General features: G+C 49.8%; 1 protein-coding gene across 1 annotated transcript; it reads right to left on the minus strand.

Moving 5' to 3' along the window:
* Positions 1-240: 240 nt before the first annotated feature.
* On the minus strand, positions 241-21,154 carry KPNA7 (karyopherin subunit alpha 7). Its single transcript, XM_058286170.1, has 10 exons — positions 21,089-21,154; positions 19,055-19,183; positions 12,117-12,199; positions 11,412-11,680; positions 8,334-8,416; positions 6,106-6,369; positions 4,258-4,491; positions 2,262-2,444; positions 1,328-1,474; positions 241-315 (listed from the first exon to the last, which is right to left on the minus strand). Exons 1-10 carry the CDS (start codon positions 21,152-21,154, stop codon positions 241-243), a joined length of 1,533 nt encoding a protein of 510 aa, XP_058142153.1.
* Between the last annotated feature and the right edge of the window lie 5,927 nt (positions 21,155-27,081).

The following is a 27,081-nucleotide window of genomic DNA, read 5'->3' on the forward strand; positions in this document are numbered from 1 at the left end:
TCTTACTTTTAGATCCTTAAAGGTAATCACTAAGTCAGATGTTCTTTGGAGGGGAATTCCTAGGGCTCTAAGACAGAAGTCGTTTAACTCAAGTTTTGACAACGGTGAAAGTCTCAGGAAATTTTATTAACATTAAGTTTAAAAAGCTTTATACCTGTGATATGCTAAGACATAGGAGCGATGATGCTTCTTAAAGAAGTGATCCTTTGGGATTTGGTGGTTGGTTTTGAACCTGAAGGTTTAGGCGTTTCTTGTTACAGACTTGAGGAAATCGTGCTCTTGATTCGGGTCTGGGAGAATGATGCCATCTTCTTCCTTCAGAGAAGAGGAGACATTGTTGGCCGCCAGGCTCCTCAGTGTGGGACCACCACCCAGCCGGCTCCTTAACATCTTCTGTAGATTGGAATTTGTTCTAAGTCTGCTTCAAGGCTCCCTCAAAGGGGGAATGAAGGAGGGAAGCATTGGAGTCCTTCTTAGGACCCAAAACGCAGTTTTGAAACAGAGCACAGTCCTTACAATGAGTAACTGTGTGGCCGCTACTTCTACATCAGAAGTCTTCAACTGGGAGCCCTTGGCTGAGATGGTTTTCATAGGGGCTTTAGCCCAGGAAATGTTAACAGCTATTCTGGGTTCTCTCTGCTCTGACAGCATTCTCTGGGTCCTAAACCAAGAGTAGCTGCCTGCAATTAGCAGCAACCACCCACCTGGTCGTACCTGTTATGTGGCCCCGGGTTGCACCAACGATTCAAGTTTCACACCTAACAGAAGTGTCACCCACTCGCACCTCTAGCCTCAGGTTTAACCCGGCCACTTAACTTGGAGCTCATCTTCCTCAAGAAAATTGTCTAAAACTCTCTGATCATTATTCCCTGCTTCTGTAGGTAACAGCGAAGAAGCCTTTTGTGGAGCTCATCCCCAAACACTGTATTAAGGAAAGACACAATACACGATAAATGGCAAAATGTTTTTTCAGAAGCAGAGAATGCCTTAATTGTATTTTTTGGCAGAAAACAATTTAAGTCACTTTGGCATCATATTCTCCTCCCTCCCCTTCTCCCTCCAGCACCTTCACCACACACACACCTCCACACACAAAGGCAACCGAAGTGAAATTCTAAGCCAGAGGCAGTGAGACAAATTCCTTGGGGACACAAACAGTTTCCAGGTGCCACACTACTCAAAGGGAATCCTTTCAACAAGAAACTCAGACCAGAGTTGGGAAGACATGTCATGAGAAGCCCACCTGTCTGCTCACCTGCTCAGGTGAGACCCATGGACTGGTTCCCCAGGAGGTACAGGCACATCTTTACAACACAAAGTCACTCACCTCAAAAAAGTGGTTCTCAATAATCTTCAAAGAAGTCTGGGCAATCTGATGATTCTCATGGAGTTGCAAAGCCTCAATTTTATCAACCCCGCCCAATTCTTCTAGCAGAAGACACAGGTTCTCCTTCTTGAAAAGTTTATCTGCCGCCTGTGAGCAGTGTAAGTGAAGATGAGATTCTGTCAGCCTGAGAGGGAGCTTCCCCACAGTGGAAGGTGTCTGCCACTCTCCCAGTGGCACGAGATCAAATGGGCAGCCACAGTTTCACTTTTCCCATGCTGGTTTTAAGTTACATGATCTCCCCTTCATTTCATGTATGTGCTATGTAGTTTGGTTTATTTTCACTGAAGAAATACAATATTTCTAGATCATCAGCTTATGTGGCATGACTTCTTTTGCTGAATGTACAGTTGAGTCTCATTATTTGCACTAGTTATATTCTATAAGGTTACTGTTATCTCCTAATTGGTGAATATGAACCATTGTTCCTAAGGGAAATGCAGGGTTCAGTTCCTGTGAGCCTCTGGGTAGAACATTTTTGCCAGCCAGTTAATACATTACCTTATTTTTTATGTGTATCTCTCTGCTCACATGTTCCTCCTGACCACTGTGTATGAGAAAGGAGCATCCCCTCCCCACGCGGGGGCCATCAGTGAGTGCCCCTCTCCTGTTCTACTTCACCCACAACTCCCTCCCTGATGTGCCTGTCTCCCATCTGCTTCAAGGAGCCAGGAACTTCAGGGTAGCCCGTCCTGAGCATCCAGAACACTGCCTGGCACAGCTGTGCATGCGAGAGGTGAAGGTGCTAGTCCTGCTGCGAGAGCCCTCGTTTTTATTAGCTGTGGGATGTATAGAAGGGGAGGATCCTCCCCACGTGAAATGTCTTTATCAGATTGAGGGACTGCTGTTAGAAGTCAGCCTCTTTGGAACCGCTCACCTGGAGGATGTAAGAGATGATATCGAGGATGATGAGAATTACTTTGGCGTCTTGGATGGACAGCAGATGCACCAGCGGCTCCAGGACCCCGGAGCGGATGAGCTGGATCAACTGGTCCCTGGTGCTCCCCGTAACGAAGTTAGCCACTATCCAGACAGCCTCTTTCTGGACTTTAAATTCTCCCTGAGGAAAGAGAACAGGTACATTCTCTACAGATCCCAAAGGACGTGAATGCTGCCAACTTGGTTCGGTTGCTAGGTGGGCTTTGAGTGGCCAGGACTGAACGTGCAGTTGACGCAGCGCCCCGTGGCGGCTTGCCGCTAGGTCTCACACAGGAGACGGCATCTTTGAGAAGCCAGGAATCAGGCAGTAGGACCCGAAAGGGATCTCAGGGGGAGGGTCTAAGGTCCAACAGGGTCATTTCTCTAAGTCAAGCAATGGGAAGAATGGAACCAACCTAAGCCAATGCAGGTAAGACTAGGAAAACTGCATGGAAGTTTAGGTTACAGTACCCTAGGGCGACATTTCTAATCTTTTTTTTTTTTAATTTATTTACTTTATTTTTCTTTATTTATCCTCCCCCTCCCCCAGATGGTTCTCTCATCTGCCTGCTCATTGTTTGCTTGCCTTCTGCAGGAGGCACCAGGAACCAAACTGGGGACCTCCCACGTGAGAGGTGAGTGCCCAACAGCCTGAGCCGCACCTGCTCCCCGCGGGCTACAGCGTCTGCTGGCCTGTGGCATTTGCTCATTGCAGTGGGGGTGGCATCTAGCTCATCTTCTTTTAGGAGACACCGAGACCCGGACCTGGGACCTCCCCTGTGTGGTAGGTGGGCACCCAACTGGTTGAATCACATCTGCTTTCCTTCTAGTCTTTCTGACACAGTGAAAACTTTGGGCAAGAAGCTCCATAGCTACAAAGCTGGGTCCACAGACATGCTCCAGGGGAAGGAGCCAGCTCAGAGGTGTCAGAGAAAGGCCACCGAAGTATTGCTCCATGGATCCCTTGCATTCATAAGGGACACCTAGTCCAGGGACGTGGTGGAGCCTTCCAGCTCAGGGCAGGCAAAGCAGTGATTTCCACTTCTGGCTTCGGGAAAATTATGACTCCAGCTTAAAACAAAACCAGAACAAAACAAATAACTTGCGGCTTCAGGCAAGCTACAGTTCAAAAGGCACAGCCTTGAAAGCTGCCTCCTCGATTGCTAATTGGATGTTTCCTGTTAGAGTATCTACAGACTCACAGTAAAAAGCAGGACGGGCAGCGCCTGACGGGTCAGAAGGTGCTCTGATGGGGTCGCACACCTGGCCTTGCCCTTATCCTCACTTTTCATTCCTATCCCAGGCCTGGGACCCCATCAGCCAGCCTGAGCGCAGCAAGGCTGCCGGGAGCTCGCTCCCCATCCTGCTCCACCTCCCACCTCCACCCCGAGGTAACCACACCACACCACACCGATTTGTTTCACATGTAGATTTCAACCCAGCGCATTCATTAAAAGGTGACAAATGGAAATGCTGGTGTGTAGAGCTGCTTCTGGGAAAGAGACGCGGGAGTCGGGAGAAAGGAGAACGCTTTTTTAGGGCTCCATTTTTATATTTGGATTTTTTGTTTACATTTCCACTCTCATCCCTTTAATTTGCACACCCAAAAGGCCACCCGTCTTTCGTGCACAGCATCACCATAACCTGATGTTTTCCCCCTAGCAAAAATAAGAAATAGACTCCATCACTCAGCAGGTAAGGAGATGGCACATTCTTTTCACACCACACAGCGACAAGCGGGTATTTGCCAGTTCATGATTTTTCTGGTCGTTTGAGTGGTGGGCTCACCTTTTCACTGAGCGGGGCCCGCTGGGGCTCCCGGGTCTTTTAAGGGGCTCTCCAAGGCACGAGGCCCCTTCCTCTTCCAGGAAGGGCTGCGGGCTCCACCAACCCGCGTCTGGGCCTGGGAGTCGGGAGCCAGGCTTTTGTCGCACGCGCTGGAGGGCGCTACTTACGTCCTTGAGCAGGGCCACGAGGGACGGCAGCATGCCGTGCGCGATCAGCTGCTGGATGTGCGCGGAGGGGCCAGCGGCCACGTTGCTCAGGGCCCAGGCCGCCTCCTTCTGCACGGAGGCCCGGGGGTGCCGCAGCAGCGGGGGCAGCGCGCCCAGCAGGCCCGCATCCAGGGCCGCCTGCGTCTGCTGGTCGGTGCCCGTGACGACGTTGCCCACCGTGCGGAGAGCGGGGGTCTGCAAGAACAAGGCCAGGTGCCCCCCTGAGCCCCGCGGCCTCCTCCCGGGGTCGCAGCCACCAAGGCCGCCTTGATCACGAGACGCCGCTGCCCTTTCCCGTCCCTGTAGTGGGAAGAGTGCTCAAGCGCCACCGAGTCTGTGCTTAGCCCGAGCGCCACGCTCCCACGGCGGATCGGCGTGTTTACCGGCGTGCTTCGCTCTAGTGAGTGCCTCGGACACCGGGTTTTACAAATTGAAGGTTTCTGACACCCCTGCAAGTGGGCTGGTGCCATTTGTCCAACAGCGTGCTCTAACCTCGTGTCTCTGTGTCGCATGTTAAGTGTGTACATCTTTTAGACACGATGCCATTGCACACTTAGACTACAGTGTAGCATAAGCAGCTTTATATGCCCTGGGAAAGCAAGAAATTCAGGGGATTTGCTTTGTTTTGAACCAAACCCGCGACACCTCCGAGGTCTGCCTGGAACGAGGGCTAAGGGGAGCCCGTGGCATGTCCAGGCTGTTCACAGATGCTCTCTCTAGTTCTGGACGTCCCAGGAGGGGTCTACAGTTGGGCTAAGATGACACTGTGCTGGGAGCTCTTAACTGGATTTATTTTGGTTTCTCTGCACTGTGGCGACAAGGTGGCAGCCCCAGCACGGTTCAACAGTTCTGGCGTTTTCTGAGCGCTCTGCGCCACTTACCTGCTACTCGAGAGGTGGAAGCGCTGCCACAGGCTCAGCGCAGCCTTGCCAGGGGAGCCCCCATCGGGCCCCAGACCCCTGGGATAAGCCACTTCTTGATACTCTCTTCCCATTCTCCACAGCCCCCCCCCCCAAACCAACCTTGACCTCTGAGGAATTCTATCCCAGCCTCAGAGTAGTCTTCATCATATGCAATATCAGGCATGGAAATCAAAAGCAGCATCTTAAATATAACATACCCGTGTTTCAAGGCAGTATGTGAGTGGCACTTGTTTAGTTTAATAACATAGTAAAGTGCTCGAAATTGGTTTTATTTGCTTTTCATCTATATCTGAAGTAGTCTGAAAGAACTGGGGAGGGGATAAGAGGAAATGACCTTTTGTACTTATACAAGAAATTCAAGTGTTAGAATGAGCTTACCTTTCTTTTATAGACAGATATGAGAGAGAGAATATCTGTGTATGCCAACTTGTTCAAGTCTACATGCACTGGGTGGTGGGATTATAAGAAGTTCCCATTTGGTGCTTTTCTGTCTTTTCTAATGATCAGATTTAGAAGAAGCCAGTTACGTAACACCTTCCAGGAGTTTTAGATCAAAACAAATTCACGGAGAACAGGTGTAGCCCCACGGTTGAGCGCCTGCTTCCCTGTATGAGGTCCCAGGTTCAATCCCGGATACCTCCCAAGAAAAATAAAATAAAAATAACCTGAGGTTATAAAGTGGATACTATTTTAAAAAAAAAAACAGAATCAAGCCTCTGGCTAGAGGATGGCAAAGAGCAGCGCCATGCTGATGACCAGTTTTGTTGGAGGTGCAGGATTAGAGCTGACCTTGGAAGAAACTGACCAGAAGGTGCTAAAAGGTATGACTTACAGAGCCCACCTGCAGGCCCTTCGAAATCGAGGCGGGACCCAGGGCGACACTTACCAAGACACTGAGCTCCGAGCTGCCCATGAGCTGCACCAGCCTGGGCAGGACCCCCGCGTCCACCACGTGGCTGATGCGCTCGTTGCAGCCTTCGGTGAGGTAGGACAGGGCCCAGCAGGTGTCCGAGAGGACCTCACTGTCGTGATGCTGCAGGAGGTGGCAGAGCACGGGCAGCATCTGCTTCACCGCTTGCTGGCAGGGGTACGGGTTCTTGTTTCGGCACAGGTTGGACAGGGTCCACGTGATGTTCCGCAGAAACGTGATCTGTAACGAGACGACCGAGGGCCGACAGCGGGGCGTCCTTGCCGCCGCGGGTCGATATGGACAAGTATGAATGAAACGTCCGAGCTCCAAATAGGAATTTGTTCTAGGTGGTGATGCATTTTAAGGTTACAGGGCTTTAGATTTCATGCTCGAGTGTTCAACGGATGTAATTCTTCAAAATGCCCTTCTACTCGGTGACCTAGTTTCAGCTTTCATTGACAAGGTAAAGATCAAAAGATTTACTTGCTCTTCCCACCGACCTATAACTCTACGGGACATCGTAACACATTTCTAGTCAAGGACTGGCCCTCCTTCTCTGCCTCTGGATCCCATCCTTTCCGGCCTTTAAGGACTCTATCCTCCCCTCCCCTCTCCCCCCCCAAAAAAAAGAAAAAAAGAGTTCATTCCCTGGATCACCTCCTCCCAGGGATCACTGCCCCCAGCATGGAAACCCTCTGGGTGACCTTCAACCCTTGGCCCTTCTCCAGCCGTCACCCCCCTTCCATCTCTCATAGCCCACCGTCGGGAGGGGTCTACATTGAGCACCCACCCCGCAGCACCCTGTTCGTTCAGCCCAGGCTAGCCTGGTGTCTGCCCTCCTTCCGTGCAGGTCAGCTCCTTCCAGGTCACTGAACCCAATGACTGCCTTTCAGTTCTAAACTTGCTGTCCCTCTCAGCTCTGCCTTAGAGCCAGCCATTCCCCTTTGAAAAAGCTTCGCTCGGCATCTGGACCCCAAACCTTCTGGTCATCTATTGCCCAATGGCCATCCCTTCTCAGTCTTCTTTCCACGCTCTGCCTGTCATCTGAACGCTGAAGTCCTCAGGGCTTGATCCCAGTCCCCCGCCGCCCACCCCCAAAACACACACACTTTAGTTCAGGGGTTGGTGAACGCTGTCCGTAAAGGGCCACGGAGTGAATATTTTCAGCTTTCCTGGTGAAGTAACCCTGCCACCGCAGCACAAAAACAGCCACAAACATGTATAAACGAACGGGCATGACTGTGCTCCAGTAGAACTTGATTTTCAAAAACACATGGCTGGACAGATTAGGCTGGCTGAGCCCTGCTCCGGGTGATCTTGCCAGCAGGGTGACTGCGTGCACAGGCAACCTTCTAGACTTGCATATCCATCTACCTGACATTGTCACCACGATGCCCCTAACCCGCTCCAGCTTGACATCTACGGCTAAAGCTCCAATTCCTTCTCTCCTCCATTTTCCTCATTTCAGTGGGAGAACAATCATCTAAACAACGTAACCTGAGGCCGTCCGTGCTTCTTTCCATCTCTCTACCGTGTCTAACCTGTCACCATCCCAGGCCAGTCTGCTTCGGTCAGACCGTATTCCTTCCTGGCTTGAAGTCGTCTAGAGGTTTTCCACCACCACCAGGACGATGTCTAAGCCCTTGCCCTACTTGCCTTCTTTCAACACTGTCTCCTTGCAAACTCCCTTGCTCAGGCTCGCCGCCTTCTAGCTCAGCCATGCCAGGTTTTTTCTTATCCTGAGGTCTTTTCACACTTTCCCCCTTGTCTTTTGAAAGCCACCTTCCCTTCATTTTTGTTCAAGGCAAATCCAGAACCCACGCTTAATTCCTAGTCCAGGCAGTCCTCTATTTTTGCCACATTGGTCAACTCGGACTTGAAACTTCAAGCCCTATCACCCATAAACGAGCCAGAAGACTCCATCGGTGCCCCTAGAATGGAGGGCTGAGCCATCTACTTTTGCAGGATGATAAGCTGAAACTTGAGTGGACCTCTTGCAATGTCCCAAAAGAAAGTTCAGCTCTTGTGCTCCCTAAGAACAAAACTGGGTTGTTAGCCAAAATACCCTTGGCCTTTTTCCTAAGAACCGTCTTAGGGGCCAGGCAGCAGTCACATGACCTAGCATTGACTTGGAACCATTTCTCCAAGGTTCCCAGCCTTGGGAACTGGCATCTAGCTAGGTGTTCTCATTTAAAGACACTCACTGGTATGGTTGACGAAACCAGGGACAGCAGATGCGGGATGGCATTGCTCGCGATAACGATGTCTCTAAACTCCGGGCCATCACCTACAAATAAAGTGGCACATGACATTCAAAGAGGGAGCTAAGGGAACCCTGGGTGGGTCACTAATTTTTAAAAAAGAACCTGCTCTCTGCCCCCTCCTTTTTAGCGCTCGCTGTCTCTGTATCTGCTCTTCTTTTTTTTTTGGAAGGTGCCAGGAACCAAGCCCAGGGGCTCCCATGTGGGAGGGAAGTGCTCGATTGCTTGGGCCACATCCCCTCCCTGCTTGTTGTGTCTCTCGTTGTATCTCCTTGCTGTGTCTCATTGTTGTGTCATCTCGTTGCGTCACATTCTTACGTGTTCTTGTTGTGTCAACTCTCTGTGCCAGCTCCTCACATCAGCTCGCTGCCTTGCTTGTTTTCTTTAGGAGGCATCGGGAACCAGGCCAGGACCTCCCATGTGGTAGGCGGGTGTCCAACTGGTTGAACCACATCTGCTTCCCTAAGCTTTTTTTTTTTTTTTTAAGATTTTTTTATTTATTTCTCTCCCTCCCCCCCATTGTCTTCTCTCTGCACCCATTCGCTGTGTGTTCTCCTGTGACCGCTTCTATCCTTATCAGCAGCACCGGGAATCTGTTTCTTTTTGTTGCATCATCTTGCTGCATCAGCTCTCCGTGTGTGCAGCAACATTCCTGGGCAGGCTGCACTTTCTTTCATGCTGGGCGGCTCTCCTTACGGGGTGCACTCCTTGCGCACATCCACACTGCGCATGGGCCAGCTCCACATGGGTCAAGGAGGCCCAGGGTTTGAATCGCGGACCTCCCATGCAGTAGGTAGACGCTCTATCCATTGGGCCAAGTCCACTTCCCCCTAAGCTCTTTTTTTTTTTATTATTATTATTTATTTAATTTCCCCCCCTCCCCTGGTTGTCTGTTCTTGGTTTCTATTTGTTGCGTCTTGTTTCTTTGTCCACTTCTGTTGTCGTCAGCGGCACGGGAAGTGTGGGCGGCGCCATTCCTCGGCAGGCTGCTCTTTCTTTTCACGCTGGGAGGCTTTCCTCATGGGCACACTCCTTGCGCGTGGGGCTCCCCCACGCGGGGGACACCCTTGCGTGGCACGGCACTCCTTGCGCGCATCAGCGCTGCGCATGGCCAGCTCCACACGGGTCAAGGAGGCCCGGGGCTTGAACCGCGGACCTCCCATATGGTAGACGGACGCCCTAACCACTGGGCCAAAGTCCGTTTCCCCTAAGCTCTTTTAATGAGCAAGCGAATTGCTTGATATTTAAGTGATTAAGCAAGAAATATTTTAGAAAATAGAACATGTTATTTTAAATGACTATACCGATATCTTGCAAGAATAATAGTGCAAATTCAGTGCGACTTTGTAATTTTTAGGTAAACAATGAGAATAAAATTATTTTACTTCCAAAAAAAAAAAAAAAAAAGAGCCTGCTCTAAGGGTGAGAGGCCCAGACTCCCTCCTGGATTTGGTTGGTCTGGCCCCGTGTTGCCTCCTGAGTCCGCAGGGTCCCAGCTGGTTAGACAGGTGTGAGGTTAATAGCAGGCAGTACCTGGCAGTAGCCACGAGATTCTCAGGCTCTGGGCCCAGGCAGTGAGCTCTAACTGCTGGGAGACGAGGGCTGCTATAGACCCAGCAGTCTTCCCGGAAGACTTTGGCACGGGGCTGTAACTTCCCAGTGAAACTTGGAACCAAGACGGGGAGACAGGCTGGTGACGAGCTGCCTGCTACCTGGCCCGAGAACTCATTTCAGAACCCTGAAGTCTTCCTTGGTGCTCATCACCAGGCAGGGCCGTAGGAACCCGATAACCGCCGGTGACCTGTGCCTTCCCGAGCCAGGTGAGACCAGAGACGGCAAGTCTGTCGCAGGTGCTTCATCTCTACCAGCGTTTTAAAGGCAGGTTAAGTTGACGCTTCACGCCCACCGATTCCAGCCTGAGGCCCTTGGACAGCTCATCGGACCATTGGCCTCTGCTGCCTCAGTCACAGGGGTCGTTTCCTCTCCAAACTCAAAATGAGTATTTGGCTGATATTCATTTGTCAAAATTCTGAGTTTGTTTCCCCAGGGAGTCTATTTATTTCAGCCACAAATTCTGGGGCTTCCAACCCTGCAGCCCCAGCTCCTCAGCTTGTACCTCTCCCCGGCCGGGCAGGGGAGCTGGAATCGCCCCCCAAATCGCCCAGGGCACTCTGATGCCCGAGCTTTCAAGAGGAGACGTTTTACTCCAGGCCTGGGAGGCATTTCCTTTGCACAGTCCATTGGCAATTTTCACTGGAGGTAGAGTCCCTTTCAGGGTGCTGGGTTGCACGAGGGTCTGGCACAAACTCCCCCTGCAGGGATCAAGGCTTTGTCTTTGGTCCCTGCGGCCACTAAGACCTGAGGCTGTAGGACCCTGGGATTGGCAGACGTCACTGGAGCTTCAGCACATACCACGTCCCTCTGGTTTCAGCTTCGCTGTTTGGCTCCTGAAGTCAGCTCTGAATTTGTAAAGAGCTTGCTGTGCCTTTCCCAGCATGGCTAGGATTTGTCCTGGGAGGGTGTCTTAGTTTTGTAGGGCTGCTGTAGCAAAGTGCCACACGCTCACGGCTGAAGACAATAGAAATTTCTCGTCTCATGTCTGCATCAAGGTGTCGGAGGGGTCCAGCTTCCTCTGAAGTCTCTACGGAAGCAGCCGCTCCACGCCGCCCTCCTGGCTTCCGGGGGTGACCGGCCACCCTTGGCACCCCTTGGCCGGTGGCCCAGCTCCATCTCTGCCCGCATGGCTGGGTGGCCGTCTTCTCCCTCTGGGTCTATCCGTGAGCCCAAGTCTCATTTTCTCGCATTGGACTAAGGGCCCGCCCTGCTCCAATGGGCCCTCGTTCCATCTTCCCTGACCCCGTTTCCAGATGAGTTTACAGTCACAGGTACTGGGGGTTACGACGTCAGTACACCTTTCTGGGGAGACCATTCGACCCCTAGCAGAGGGGTTTCGGGACAGTGAGCCTAGCAGACCGCCCCAGGGGCGCCCGCGGCCAGCCCCCAGCCCTGCGGAGCGCTCACCTGCTATGTTCCCCAGGGCCCACACGGCCTGCTCGCACACGGTCCCGTGGGGGGAGGACAGCAGCTGGACCAAGGGCCGGATGGCCCCTTCCTTGACAACAGCTCGGGTCTGCTCCGATGTCCCCGAAGCAATGTTGGTCAGGGCCCAGGCCGCCTCGAACTGCAGGCAGGGGTGAAGCGAGGACTTGAGAAACTCCACCAGCCGGGGGATGAGCCCCGCTTCTATAATCGGCGTTAGGGGAGGGTTCCTTTCCCGGGACAGCATCTTCCTAAGCATCGAAAGAGAGGGGGGGTGGAACCCACAAAAAAACAAAAACAGTCAGGGCCTTCTAGAGAGGGTGTTTCTCTCGACACCCGACCCACCCAGTGAGACAAACCACCAGGCCAGCGCTACTTATTATCCTAGAACTCAGCCTGCAGCACTTGGCAGAGAAAAAGCCACATTTTCCCTAGATGCATTATCTCTGAACTGAGATTCCTGTAGGGGCCGATTTAAATCAAGCAATTCATCTCTGACAACACACCGAGTAGTTTAAGGGACCCTCAAGGACGGTGTAGAGTAGAAATTGTGGCTCAGGTCTGGATGCACAAGCCTTTGCTTATATTTCATAGGCATTCTGTGACTGCCAAAAAATGACATTGGTGACCAGAGCAGCTCATTTCTAGCTACAAGCCAGCCAACATCAGAATTCCGTCGGGCAATACCTGGCTGCCTGGGTAGCCCGGAAGCATACACCTGGATCCGCGTCGTTGATGCTGTGGATTATTTCATCCAGGGTGAGGCTGACCTGTGGGGAGACACCCATTCAGGGCAGAGTCACTGCAAATTATTGTTATATGCTACCAGAATAAAAATAGAGAAAACAGGGAAATGGCTGTGGCTCAATCAGTTGGGCTCCCGCCTACCATAGGGGAGGCCCTGGGTTCCTGTCCCCGGGCCTCCCTGTGAAGGCAGACTTGCCTGCATGCTGCAGGGTGCCGCCGGCCGGCAAGTGCCGTGGAGAGCCGACTCAGCAAGGTGATGCAATGAAAAAGGGGGACAAGCAAAAATGCAGAAGAGTGCGCAGCAAATGGGCACAGAGAGCAGACAGCAAGCAAAAAGCTGCAAGGGGGGAATAAAAAAATAAAAAAACAACCCATGCATCTATACAACATGAAGAGTGAAGGCTAATGTAAACTATGGACTATAGTTAATACATTTTTCATCAATTGTTACAAAGATACCACACTAATACAAAAAAATGTTAGAGAAGCTGTGTGTGAGAGGAGGTATACGGGAACTCTGTGCTTTCTGCATGCGTTTTCTGTAAACCTACAATGCACTAATAAAAATCTCTGACACACAACTGAGAACCTAGAAGGCCATGTACAGGCACAGGGCTGTGTACATGGTCACGAAAGACTTGAGGGGGCTCTAAGAGCTCACCTCGGACTGACCCCAAAGCTCTGTGCCCGCAGAAGAGAAGGCAGAGGGAGGCTGCCTGGCCCCGCGCTGAAGGCATGCTCCGAAAAGAACACCGAGCCCTTGGCAGGTGGGGAGATTTTTTTTGTTCCAGATGTTTAAGGAAATCTTTGCCCAACAATTTGCTGACCGCTAAGCTAATCGAGACGTTGGTGGGTACACACAAAAAAGAATACAGTCTATACAGAATTCGTTCAGAAATCACTAAAACAAACGAATGAATAATACATACCAACAAACCCTGAGGAGAGGGGAGAATCTGATTTCCAGAGTTGCCACATTATTAGAAATATTTTACAAACATTTAAAAAGTTAGAATTGTATTATTTAAATGTTCAGTTTTCAATAAAAAATATGAGGCACAGAGGTTACCAGGATATGGAGAGGAAGGGGAAGGAGTATGTGTTTAGTGGATATAGAATGGTTTTTTTTTTAAGTGTTTTTTTTAAAGATTTATTTCTTTCCCCCTTTCTGTCCCCCTCCCCCCACCCTGCTGTTCTGTCTGTGTCCATTGTCCATTCACTGTGCGATCTTCTGTGTCTGTTTTTTTTCTTTAAAGATTTTAATTTTTTATTTATTTCTCTCCCCTTCCCCGCCCCCCCCCCCAGTTGTCTGCTCTGTGTCCATTCGCTGTGTGTTCTTCTGTGTCCGCTTGTGTTCTTGTCAGTGGCACCAGGAGTCTGTGTCTCTTTTTGTTGCATCATCTTGCTGTGTCAGCTCTCTGTGTGTGCGGTGACATTCCTGGGCAGGCTGTACTTTTTTTCGCACTGGGCGACTCTCCTTAGGGGGTGCACTCCTTGCACGGGGGACACCCCTGTGTGACAGGGAACTCCCTGCATGCATCAGCACTGTGCATGGGCCAGCTCACCACATGGGTCAGGAGACCGGGGGTTTGAACCTTGGTCCTCCCATGTGGTAGGCAGATGCCCTATCCATTGGGCCAAATCCGCTTCCCCTTCTCTTCTCATTTTTTCTCCTCTAGGATTCACCAGGATTTGATCCTGGGGACCTCTGATGTGGAGAGAGGTTCCCTGTCAATTGTGCCACCTCACTTCCTAGTTACTGTTGTGCTTCACCTTGACTCTCCCCTTCATCTCTTTTGTTATGTCATCATCTTGCTGTGTGACTTACTTCTGCAGGCACTAGCTTGCTGCATGGGCACTTGGCTCACAGCATGGATGCTCAGTTTACAATGCAGGCACTGGCTTGCTGTATCACTTGAGCCATATCTGCTTTCCTGTTGTTTTTTGAAAATTTTTTAGGAGGTACTGGGGATTGAACCCAGTACCTCATATGTGGGAAGCAGGCGCTCAACCACTGAGCTACACCTGCTCCCTAGCTCAAGTAGTTGAGTGCCTGCTTCCCATGTACAGGGTCCTGGGTTTGATCCCTGGTACCTCCTAAAAACAAACAAACAAAAAAAAAAAAACAGAAAAATGATAAAAGACAACTCTCATAGGGGAGCAGATGTAGCTCAGTGGTTGAACACCTGCTTCCCATGTGTGGTGTACTGGGTTCAATCCCCAATACTGCCTTTTAAAAAAAGTTTTTAAAATGAGGCATACAAAGAAATAAGAAAATTATGGTACATACACAGGAGGGAAAAAAGTAATCAATAGAAAACCTCCCTGAGGAAGCCCAGACATTACTATTTCTAATATGCATAAAGAACTAAAGGAAATCATATCTAAAGAATGAAAGTATGAGAATGAGGTCTTGCCAAAAACAGAATAGCAATAAAGAGATAGAGATTATAAAAAGGACCCAAATTAGAAATTCTGGAGCTGCAAAGTACAATAACGGAAATGAAAAATTCACTACAGTGTCTCAGGAGTAAATTTGAAAAGGCAGAATACAGAATTAGTGAACTTGTAGTCCACTGAGATTGTCTAGTCTGTGGATGATAAAGAACGAAAATGAAACTGAACTGATCCTTAGAGAACTGAGAGATAGCATCAAGCATATCACCATACACACAATGGGAAGGAGAGGAAAATAAAAAGGAACAGAAAGTATGTTTGAAGAAATAATGAACCAGGGAAGTGGACTTGGCCCAGTGGTTAGGGCGTTCAACTACCACATGGGAGGTCCACGGTTCAAACCCCAGGCCTCCTTGACCCGTGTGGAGCTGGCCCATGTGCAGTGCTGATGTGCGCTAGGAGTGCCCTGCCACGCAGGGGTGTCCTGGCGTAGGGGAGCCCCACACGCAAGGAGTGCGCCCCGTAAGGAGAGCCACCCAGTGCAAAAGAAAGTACAGCCTGCCCAGGAATGGCACCACACACACGGAGAGCTGACACAGCCAGATGACGCAACAAAAAGAAACACTGATTCCCGTGCCACTGACAGCAACAGAAGCGGACGAAGAAGACGCAGCAAATAGACACAGAGAACAGACAACTGGGGTGTTGGGGCGGTGGGGAGAAGGGGAGAGAAATAAATAATCTTAAAAAAAAAAAAGTGAACCAAACTTCCCAAAGTTGTTTAAAAATATTAGCTTATACATCTGAAAAGCTCAATGAACCCCAGATAGGATAAACACAAAGAGATCCACACCTGGGCACACCATAAACTATTGGAAGATGAAGACAAATAGAGATTCTTGAAAGCAGCAAAAGAGATGTAATTCATCGCATTCAATCTCATTAAGATTAGTAGCTCATTTCTCATCAGAAAACTTGGAGGCCAGAAAGCAGTGGGATGACATATTCAAAGTGCTCAGGGAAACCTCTTGTTAACCCAAAATTCTATGTCCAAACTATCCTACAAAAAAGGAGATATTAAGATATTGCCTGATAAACAAAAAGCTAAGAGAACCAGTCACTAACAACTTCTACCAAAATCTGAGCTGCCTTTATTGAAGAAATTGATATGCTGATCCTAAATTCATATAGAAATACAAGGGACTCTGAATGGCTAAAGCAATCTTTTTAAAAAGGATTTCTTTCTCCCCATCCCCTAGTTGTTTGCACTTGATATGTCTGTTTGTCTTGTTTTTTTTAGGAGGCACCGGAAACTTAACCCAGGACCTCCAATGTGGGAGGGAGGTATCTAATTGCTTGAGCCAGCTCTGTTCCCTGCTTTGCTGTGTCTCTCATTATGCTTTTCCTCCTGTGTCTCTTGTTGCGCCATCTCGTTGTGTCAGCTTACCACACCTGCCAGTCGTGTTAGGTCACTGTCTTGCTTGCCTTCTTTAGGAGGTACTGGGAACCGAACCACGGAACTCCCATGAAGTAGGAGGGAACTCAATCAGTTGAGCCACATCTGCTGCCCTAAAGCAATCCTTAAAAAGAACAAAGTTGGAAAACTCACACTTCCCAATTTCAAAACTTACTGTATCAGGATAGCATGGTACTGGCTAAGGATAGATACACAGGTCAATAGAATTAAGAGTCCAGAAATAAACCCTCTGTTATGGTCTTTTGATTTTTGACAGGGTGCCAAGACAATTCAATGGGGATGATAGCCTTTTCAACAAATGATGTTAGGACAACTGGACAGCTACATGCAAAATAATTAAATTGTACCTCTTACACCATTTACAGTTAACTAAAACAGCTCAAAGACCTATTTCAAAGAACTAAAATTATAACTCTTAGAAGAAAACATAGTCAAATCTTTCTGCTCTAGGATTAGGCAATGAATTCTTAAATATGACCCCTAAAGCACAGATAAGTTGAGCTTTTTCAAAATTAAAACTTTTATACAACAAAGGATGCTATCAAGAAAGTGATAAGACAACCTACAGGATGGGAGAAAATACATGCAAATCATATCTATTAATGGTTTAGTATCCATAATATGTAAAAAACTGTTATAACTCAATAAAAAATAAAATTTTAAAAATGGGCAAAGGACTTGAACGGGTTTCTCCAAAGAAGATATACAAATTGTCAAGAAGCATATGAAAAGACGCTCAACATTAGTCATTAGAGATACACAAATCAAAATCACAGCAGCAACAACAAAAAAACCAGTGAGATATTTCACACTCACTAGAGATGACTATAATCAGAAAATGGACAATAGTAAGTGCTGTTAAAGATGAGGAGAAACTGGAACCCTCATATATTGCTTGTGGGAATGTAAAATGGCGGAGCTACTTTGGAAAATAATTTGCCAATGTATTCCTAGCAATAGTTTCCTATTGCTGCTTAAAAAGTTACCACGACACAGATTTGTTCTCCTACAGTTCTAGAGGTCAGAAGTTTGTAATCAGTTTTCCCGAGATAAAGTCAAGGTGTTGGCAGGGCTGGTGCCTTCTGGAGGCTCTGAAAGAATCCCTTTCCTCGCCTTTGTCAGCTTGTAGTGACTGCCCATTCCTTGGCTTGTAGCCCCTCCCTTCATCTTCAAAGTGCATCGCCTCCCCCTGACTCCTTGTGAGGGCCATTGTGATTACATCAGGACCGCCTGGATAATCCGGTTTAATCTCCCCATCCCCAGATACTTAATGACATCTGCAAGTCCCCTTTGTCCCAGTTCTATGGATCAGGATGTACTAATTTGAAAGGCTCTTATTTTACTCAGGCAATGCCTCTCCCTCAGCCCAGCAGGGAGCAGGTGACGTGCGTAGATAGCTAAGAAGGACATAGACAGTTGTGTACCATAAAAGATGTGGAGATATAACGTTATTGGAATTCTAAGAAGGGAAACAGCCTGGTCAGGATTCATGAAAATAGGATTGGCCTTCAACTCAGCCCAGGATTTGCCTTCAGTGAAGCTGGGATAGATGGAGAATGGCAGACAGAGGACAGCTCCTGAGTCTTCAGCAAGACTTTGTATGTGCAGACACAGTGCTTCAATGGAGAAATTTTTTTTTTTTTAAAGATTTTATTTCTTCCTGCCACCCCCACCCGTTGTTTGCACTTGCTGTCTGCTCTGTGTCTGCTCGTCTTTTTAGGAGGCACCAGGAACTGAACCCAGGACTTTCCCACGTGGGAGGGAGGTGCCCAACTGCTTGAGCCATATCCACTTCCTGAGAAATAATCTTTATAAACCCTCATTTCCTAACTTCCCAGGCTTTAGGGATGGCAAGTGGGTTTTCTGTTACAAATGGTACCTTCTCCATCCCCCATTAGCACAAAGATCCCTCAGATTAACAGTCACAAGAGTGCTAATTCTCAGGGCGGCGGACTTGGCCCAGTGGTTAGGGCGTCCGTCTACCACATGGGAGGTCCATGGTTCAAACCCCGGGCCTCCTTGACCCGTGTGGAGCTGGCCATGCGCGGTGCTGATGTGTGCAAGGAGTGCCCTGCCACGCAGGGGTGTCCCCCGTGTAGGGGAGCCCCACACACAAGGAGTGTGCCCTGTAAGGAGAGCCGCCCAGCACAAAAGAAAGTGCAGCCTGCCCAGGAATGGTGCTGCACACACAGAGCACAGACACAAGATGACGCAACAAGAAGAAACAGAGATCCCTGTGCCGCTGACAACAACAGAAGTGGACAACGAAGACGACGCAGCAAATAGACACAGAGAACAGACGACCGGGGTGGGGGAGAAGGGGAGAGAAATAAATAAATCTTTTTGAAAAAAAGAGTGCTGATTCTTGGTCTTCTGAAAGAGCAGTTGAGTGCCAGCCACGATTTCCCCTATCCTTTCCTTAAACACCCCGTGTTACAGCTTGCGTTAAGTATTAAACATTAACGGTGTGGTGGTTTGAAGCTGTGTGTCCCCCCAGAACACCACGTTCTTAACTCTAACCCATTCCTGTGGGTGGGATCCCGTGGTAAGTAGGACCTTTTGACGAGGTGACTGCAGTTGAGGTGTGGCCCAGCCCAGTCAGGATAGGTCTTAATCCTATGCCTGGAGTCCTTTATAAGCAGAATGAAATTCAGACAGAGAGCAAGCCACGGAAGCAAGAAGCCGAACATCAGTGGAACCCAGAGGAGAAGGGAGAGATTAGGAGATGCGCCCTGTGCTTTGCATGTGACAAGTTAAGGACCAAGGACTGCCAGCAGCCAGCCCCAGAAAGCCATCCATCATCTTTGGGAAGAGAGCATCACCTTGATGACGACTTGATGGGGACTTTTTCCCAGCCTCCAACAGTGAGTGAGTAAGTTACCATTACTTAACCTGACCCATTTCGTGGTATTTCCTTGAGCAGCCTGGAAAACTAAAAAATATTCTCAAACCAGAGAAACGTGCCGAGGACGTCCCTCATACAACACTGCGCGTCCTGACGTACCTCTTTGGCGGGTTTCTCGGAAGGTGGGTCAGGGGAAAGTTCAGAGATGTTCCTTCTCTTTAAGGCCTGCTCGTCCTTCTTGGCCTTGCGGAGCTCCAGCCTGACCGCCAGCCGCTGCTGCCGCCTCACCTGGCGAGAAAAAGGAAGAATCTGAGCCCCTAGAACTGGGGCATCAGGGGTTCGCGTGTTCATCCTCGGAACGGGCTTCCTGGCGCTTGATTCCGTTCTTACAGCTGCTGCAGCCTGGAAGAGCTAGGCTCCCTCAGCTAACGGAGAGTCTCGGCCCTGTTTTCCTCCTCTGCTTTCTCCTCATGTGCCACATCCAGAAAAAATTCAATCTGTCCCGAAAATGCAAGGACGATAACGTGCCCCATGCCAGGCAGGACCCTCGGCTTTAGAGGCAGCTACGGAAAGCATCCCACACCCCGAGTCTGAGCCCACCTCCCGTGACGCGAATCAGCTCCCAGGAAGGCCTGGCCCTTCAGACTGGGGGGACAGATGGGGCTGTCAAGGGAATTCCCACGCCCCGTACGCCCCTGACCATTTCCATTTTCGGCAAAGTCACTCTGTAGGTCATTCAAGGCTTGCTCCACTCAGGACTTATACTTGGACACCAGACCGTGGGAGATTAAAATCCAAAAGCCGTTCTCCTTATATCACATGCCAACTAGGGGACTTCACAGTGGGGAGACTTCTTGGGGAGTGATCTAGGCTTTCTGGATAGATGAGTTTTAGGTTGAAGACTTTAAGTATTCATTGTAAGGAAGTGAATCTGTTGGACATACTTCTGGTTCCTTAAACCAGCTACAGAACCTGTTGGTGGGGGGGACGGGGGTGGGGGTTTCTTTGCTGTAATTTTAATTTTTTGAGGTACCAGGGGCTGGGGATTGAACCTGGGACCTTGTACATGTGAAGCCGGCACTCAATCACTGAGGCCCATTGGCTCCCCGGGGTCGGTTTTTTCATTTATTTTGTCTGTTTTGTTTTGTTTTTAGGAGGCACGAGGAACTGAACCTGACACCTTCCGTGTGGGAAGCAGATGCCACATCTGCTACCCCACAGAAGCTTTTTAATTCTTGCCTAAAAATGGTGCCATCGTGGTATTATATGGCACGGCAGAACACCTCCAGGGCCAACTGATGAGTTACACGTGCCCATCACTAAATGACCCCTTGCCGCCGAGGGCTCTGTACCCCTAGCTTCTCCCTTCTCATCTGGCTGGCCATTCCCACTGCTCTCCAAACAGACAACTCAAGTCCTGTGATCCGTTTCCCGTCATCTGCGGTGACCTGGGAAGCCACATAGTCCGGCTTGTTGGACTGGAGCGCTGTAAGAGCCTTGGCTTCACATGCTGTCCTAACCAGGCTCTTGTGACCTTGTGCCTCCCTTCATTCTCGGCTGCCCTTCAGAGTCCCAAGGTGCAGCTGGGATTATTGATCAAGTCACAAAGACATAGGACACAGAGCCAGAGCAAGGTAGCCGAGACCAGAGCACCCAAATCAAGGTCAGAAAGCCAAACCCAGTGCGGGCTCCCAACCCAGACCCCACTCGACCCAGCAGCGAGGGGAACAGGCTGGACTCCAAGTCCTGAGCATCATTTCTGCAAGGCTTGTTGGCCATACCTGTGTCTCCGACACTTTAGCTCCTTGGTAAACCTCCAGGGCATGAGTGGCTGCAGATAAGCCTTCATAGCCCAGGCCCTTGCAACTGCTCTCCAATCCCTGGGAGGCAGATATCATCTCTATTTTATAGATGAAGAGTCTAAAGTTGAGGTTAAACAGTTTCAAGATCACATGGACACCTTGAGCCCACAGGTGTCCAACCCGTAAGCCCGTGTGCTTTCTTCCCACCTACCCCCAGTATTTTATTATGAGAGTTTCACACTTACAGAACAGTTGAAATTATGAACTGACCACCCAGGTACAAGGAACATTTTGCTATGTTTGATTTATCACACACATCCATCCAACCCTCTGTCCATCCATCTTGCTTTTTACTGCCCTCATCCTTGGTAGGTCGTGGCCTCATACTCACGGATGCATCTTTGCCTCGGTATTTAAATTTCCTTAGCCTCTCTTCTGGAGCTTCTAACGCAGGCATACTGATGGAAAGAAGTAAATCACCTGTAGGCAGGACAGTTACAAAGAGGTTTTCAGTGCCTGGTGTGGGGGTTACCACGTTAAAGCCCTGCAGGCCCTGAGCCCCTTAGAGGCTCACAGGGGACCGTGGAGGAGACTGAGGCAGTCGGCTTCCGCAGGCACCGCCATACCAGCGCACCAGGCGGTGAGCACCGCGGGAGCTCCGAGGGGCCGGGTCCTGGGCTGCCTTAGCAGGGGAAGCCTTTCAGAGGCAGCTGGACTGGAACGGGGCCTTCAACAGCCAGGCTGCCCTGGAAGGAGAGCACGGAACCCTTTCCGGTGGTGCTGTCCGAGGAGTTCTGGTCAGAGGATACGTGCTGGGTGGGGGGACCCCAGCCGGGTTGACTAGGAAGATGGTCCGATCTTCCCACACTCAACCCACTAGCACATCTGGTGAGAACAGCCTCGAATAGCCCCAGTCCTTCTAGTTCTTGGGTAGACTGCCTCCACCCTGGTCCAAGCCGCCCTCTTTTGCCTACCCTTCTGCAGTTGCCTCCCGCCTGCTATGCCTGCCTCTGCCATTGCCTTATTCCAACCCATTCGCTATTCTTAAACCATGGTAACACACATGGAACATGAAATTCTCATTTTAACCACTTTTAAGTGTACATTTTAGCAGTACTAATTACGTTCATCACCATCCATCACCAAGACTCTTTCATGACCCTAAACTCTTTGTGATTTCTCAGGAAAAGAATCTGATTCTATCACTCCCTTGCTTAAAAACCCTCGACTGGGGAAGCAGATGTGGCTCAACTGATAGAGCATCCGCCGACCACATGGGAGGTCCAGGGTTCAAATCCAGGGCCTCCTGACCTGCGTGGTGAGCTGGCCCACACACAGTGCTGATGCGCATGATGAGTGCTGTGCTATGCAGGGGTGTCCCTCACGTAGGGGAGCCCCACGAACAAGGAGTGCACCCCGCAAGGAGAGCTGCCCTGTGTGGAAAAAAAAAAAAAAAGCACAGCCCACCTAGGAGTGGCGCTGCACACAGAGAGCTGACGCAATAAGATGATGCAACAAAAGAGACACAGATTCCCAGTGCCACCTGACAAGAATACAAGCAGACACAGAAGAAACGCACACAGAGAGCAGACAACGGGGGTGGCGGTGGGGGGAGAAATAAAAATAAGTCTAAAAAAACAAAACAAAAACCCTCTACTAAATGCACATTGAGCTTAGAAGAAAATTCAAATGCCCTGTGGTACCCTCCTTGAGCTGGTCCCAGCCCACCTCACCTCCACAACTCTTTCCTTGATCCACTGTACTCTAGACCACCAGGCTTTCTGTTATCAAGTATACAAAGCTCATCCTTACTTGGATCCTTCTTTGAATGAAGTATTCTTCCTACAAGAGATGTTCTCCCCAAATCTCTGCATAGTTGGCCCCTTGTCCTATAGTCTCAGCTCAAATATCTCCTCTAAAAGAATCCAAGTCTCTTTCCAATCAGTCTACTTTATTTCCTTCACAGCTTTTACTGCCACCAATATTTTCTTATTTGTCCATTCACTTCCCCCTACTCCCAGTGACAATGACACCAGGTACAATTCCTCAGCCCTTTCACAGCCTGTTGCATATAGTAGATACTCGGGTACTCAAACATTTGTTGAACAAGGGTGGTAGGTGATAAAGTTGCAAAGGGGGCCGGCCCTTAGTTCGAGGAGGGTATTGAAATCAGGTCAAGGTTGAACTTTCCATAAGGCAGCAGGAAATGCCGTTTCTTACAAGTGTGCAATGGACATCATGTGCTTCTGAGTATATGGGATGGTTGAGACTATATATGACCAAATGGAGAAAACCAGATGGAGAAGCCAATGAACTTGGTGAGTGGATAGTGCTGGAAATAAGAGGGAGAGCTAATTTTGATGGCAAAGACTAATTTAAACATAAATTTGGATGGGACTATGTAGACAATTTGGATAAGTCCCTAAGTGCGTTTACACGCAAGATGGACCTCTGACGTAGAGAGGAGTACTGCGTGAGAACAGCAGAACAAGGATTGCATCTTGGTGACACTCACCACCAAGGTGTCAGGAGAAGAAAGGGAGGCTGCGGGAGAACAAGAGGGCGGTAGTGCTGGAGGCACCACCTGTGACCAGGCCCTGAACCAGAGGGCCCCAGCCTGCCGCAGCTGAGCCTCAGAGCAGAGGCAGACCAATGGCCCAGGGTCTCTGGGCTTCAGCCTGATGACAGCACACGCTTTAAAGCTTTAGTGTCCAAAGGGGCTGGGGCAAGAAGAACCATCCACTTGTCTGCAAATCTGAGTATGGGAAATGCAAATTACTTCCTGGAATGGAGGGATCTCCTGCCTCCCCACCCAAGCACAGCCCTATCGCAAAGCTGGAGTGATGGAGGGGTTCGAAGTACGTCAGCCACCGCCATGCAAATGTGGAGTACAAGGGCCCTAAGTGACACCCGTAAGTCCTGCAGTGGCTGCCTGCTCAAAGGAGCATGCCACAGACGTTTGCTTAAGACAATTTCAGTCTTTAGACTGTTCGATAAATGTTCAAATGGGAGATAGCTTTACTCCCAGCGACACATCAGACTCCTGGACATCTGGAAGGGAAGAGAGCTCTTGCCAATGATCTCAGCCCTGGAAGCTCAAAGCCAGAGAGTAATGATACTCTATCCTTTCCTTCACTTTTAAGTCATTGCAAATTCTGGCCTCTAAGGAAAAAAGGGGCTGCCCCCATGACTTATAAGGCAAACAACTGCTATTAGTCATGACAGCCTTCGAAACACCATGAAAATGAGTTTTCCTGTTGCTATAATAACCAACGTCAAGAAGACCAGCAGTTGGAATCCAGATATTTGGGGTTAAATGAGAAGCTTTGTCTTAGACCTCCAGGGTGAAAACGTACAGCCTCTTATGAGTCTGGAGCAGAGTAGGACTATGGGACTATTTCAAAGAGCAATGGTGCCAACATGCTTATTAGCTGCCAGAACCCCCCGAATAGCAGAGAAATGAAGCAGCATCTTATACTAAGGTGGACTAAGATAGACAATCTCCCCGTTCTTTGGGTGAAGTCCTTTTCCAAAGATCCCACCCCTGTGAAATATCAGAGCAAAGACTTCACACGACATCTGTCTGACTCCAAGTTCTGAGTTTTTGATCACTAGGTTTTACAGCTAATAATCTGTCACCATTGTGGCCCTTAACACATGGGGTGAGATATTAGAAAACAGGAAAGCATTGGTTTTAAGCAGTTGAGTCAATGGAGGCAACGTCTGGCACGTTCTGTCACGCGTTGCCATCTCGCCCGTTGTGAGCGGCATGGCCGGCTCAGTTAATGAGGCTGTTGAATTTGGTTAAGTTGGGGGCCGGTTTGGTGGCACCTACTTCTGGGACCATTGCCACAGGGACCACTCATCCCCCTGCCCGGCCGTGTCGTGGAAGGTGAGAAAGTGTGGCCATCAGGAGACATGGAAATGGATCTAGGGTTTCAGACATTGGCCACCTTCCTTCAGATCTGATACACTTAAGGCTGGAATGAGGCGGTTTAAGCAGAGAAAGCTCAGGTTCAAATCAGACAGACCCTCCCTTCTCCCTGAAGGATCTTCAGGAAGCAGGTGGAAGGTCTCCAGCTTGGCCAAACCATTTCATTTTAAGGACCTCCTTCAAAGCCAGTCACAAAGCAGATTCTTCTTGCTTTCATGGGCTTCTCTAATCACAGCTCAAACGGTGCTTTCTTGTCACATCGCTATTTGAAGCATCGGGCGGGCTGGCCACAGGGTCATCCTTTGATAGTTGTACAAAATGGGGAGCTGGAGCGCCTGATTCTGCCCAGGATGAAAGTTGGTTCTCTAAGGTTCAGATCCAGAAGAAAGCCAAACTGATTTAAGGCAAGCCACCTGCTTAGGTGCTTGATTTACTCTTAAGGGGTTAAGGGGAAAAGGGACCTGCCTGGGGGTTTCAGGTCCGGCTTTGGACACCAGCTGCTGTAGGCCTGGGGACTCGCCCGTTGGCTGCCCCACAAGGCCATCTCTGCGTCATGCACATTCGACCTTGTGAAGCTCGGGGCATGTCGCTGTGAAATCTGCTGGAGCATTTAGTGGAGACCCCCAACCCTATCCTTAGGCCCTGGGCAGTTTTTGTTTTTAGGCTCAAGCAAGGATCCACCTCCTCCTAAGAAAGCCTGCTGGAAGGAAGTCTTGGTTTACTAATAGAATCTTTTAATTAAAAGCAAACAGAATCCTCCCTACCCAAGTCTTAGTTTGCTGCAGCTGCTGTAACAAAACGCCACAGACCAGGTGGTTTGAGCAACAGAAAGTTATTCTCTCCCAGTCCTGATGGCTGGAAGCCTTGGGTGCGAGCGTCTTCCTGTGGGGAGAATCCTTCCTCGCCTCTCCCCGGCTGCTGGGGGGCGTTGAGCAGTTCGCGGTGTCCCTTGGTCTGTGGCAGCATAACTGGCTCTGCCTCCGTCACATCTGACAGCATTCTCTGTGTCTCTCTGTGCCCAAATTTCCTTGTAAGAACACTAGTCATATTGGATTAAAACCTTAATCCGTTTTGGCTTCAGAAAAACAAATCACAGCTTCAGAGATCCTACTTCCAACAGGACCACGTTCAAGGGCCTGGGGTGAGGCTTGAACTTTTTTTTTTGAGGGGGGTGGCACAATTCAAACCATGACACCCCCTCCAAAGAAAAAAAAGACAACCAATCACTCTGCAAAAAAAGTGAAGTCTTAAAGAAACAGTCTTCCTATTGCTGGGTCCCCCCCCACCCCGCACATCTGTCCATCCTCTCCCGGGGCTGAGACCCAGGAAGCTGCCTCCCCACCCACAGCGGCCTTCGGGACGTAGAACGGACCCACCCAAGGCTCACCACCCTCCAGCTCCTCCGCAAGACCAGAGAAGCTGGGACCTCCTACCCGGAAGCTGCTGGCAGGAGGCCGGGGACCCCTCGGGAAGCAGGCGGGAGACGGGAGGCCTGAGGCTCACCCCGTCAGAACCCGCGCGGGCTGGCGGCTGTGTTTCGGGTGCCACCTGACTGAAGACAGCTGACGAAGCTGCCTCATCTCCACAGCCGAGCCTCAAGCCGGCTCCACCACCCACACGAGAAGAGACCCCGCCCCGGGGGCTGGCGGCTGCCCCTGCCCCTCGCGGCCCAGGCTTGTCGGGGGCCAGCCACGACCCAGGCACCTCACAGTCACCACAGGTCCCGAGCTCTTCTCGCCCTGCCTTCCTTTTGGGCGAGGCGACAAGCCTTGTTGACGGTGTGGAATCTCTTTCTCCAGATGGGCCGTTACAGGCCATGATTGTTTTCTTCTGGACTTTTCTAGATCTAGTCAAACTTTGAATGTGAAACTCTTCCATGAAAGGAGAACTGTTTTAAATTAAGACAAGCCTCATCACCCAGGAGTTGGCTTCTGTAAAATTGTACTTTTTTTTTTTTTTTTTTAAGGAGGTACCGGGGACTGAACCCAGGACCTTGTGTGTGGGAAGCAGGAGCCTAACCGCTGAGCTACACCTGCTCCAAGTTATAGTTTTCCAACGGTAGAGTAATGCATACTCAAGTCTTTAACAAAAGGAAAATACTTCAGAACGGCATGAGAGGCAATGTCCTACAACCCACTCCCTCTCCAAGTTAAAACTCCGTGTTCATCTTGGTCACAGAAGCCGAGAGGAGGAAGCAGGAAGCGGATGTGGCTCAAGCAATTGGGTTCCATCTACCATATAGGAGGTCCAGGGTTCAATGCTCTGGGCCTCCTGGTGAAGGCGTGCCACCCCAACAAAAAGAAACACAGAGGAGAGACAATAAGAAGGGCAGCAGACCAGGGAGCTGAGGAGGCACAAGAGAATGATCGCCTCTCTCCCACTCTGGAAGGTGCCAGGATCAGTTCCCCGAGCTGCCTAATGAGAACACAAGCAGACACGGAAGAACACAC

Source organism: Dasypus novemcinctus, chromosome 23, assembly GCF_030445035.2.
Source record: "Dasypus novemcinctus isolate mDasNov1 chromosome 23, mDasNov1.1.hap2, whole genome shotgun sequence".
Lineage (NCBI taxonomy): Eukaryota > Metazoa > Chordata > Mammalia > Cingulata > Dasypodidae > Dasypus > Dasypus novemcinctus.

Excerpts from the sequence above, each read along its gene's own strand:
- KPNA7 (XM_058286170.1), bottom strand. The coding sequence starts at position 21,154 with ATGCCTGCGTTAGAAGCTCCAGAAGAGAGGCTAAGGAAATTTAAATAC. Across the intron at positions 19,184-21,088 it reads ACCGAGGCAAAGATGCATCC|GTGAGGCGGCAGCAGCGGCT; the intron begins GTGAGTATGAGG and ends TTTTCTCGCCAG. Across the intron at positions 2,445-4,257 it reads TCGTGGCCCTGCTCAAGGAC|GGAGAATTTAAAGTCCAGAA; the intron begins GTAAGTAGCGCC and ends CTCTTTCCTCAG.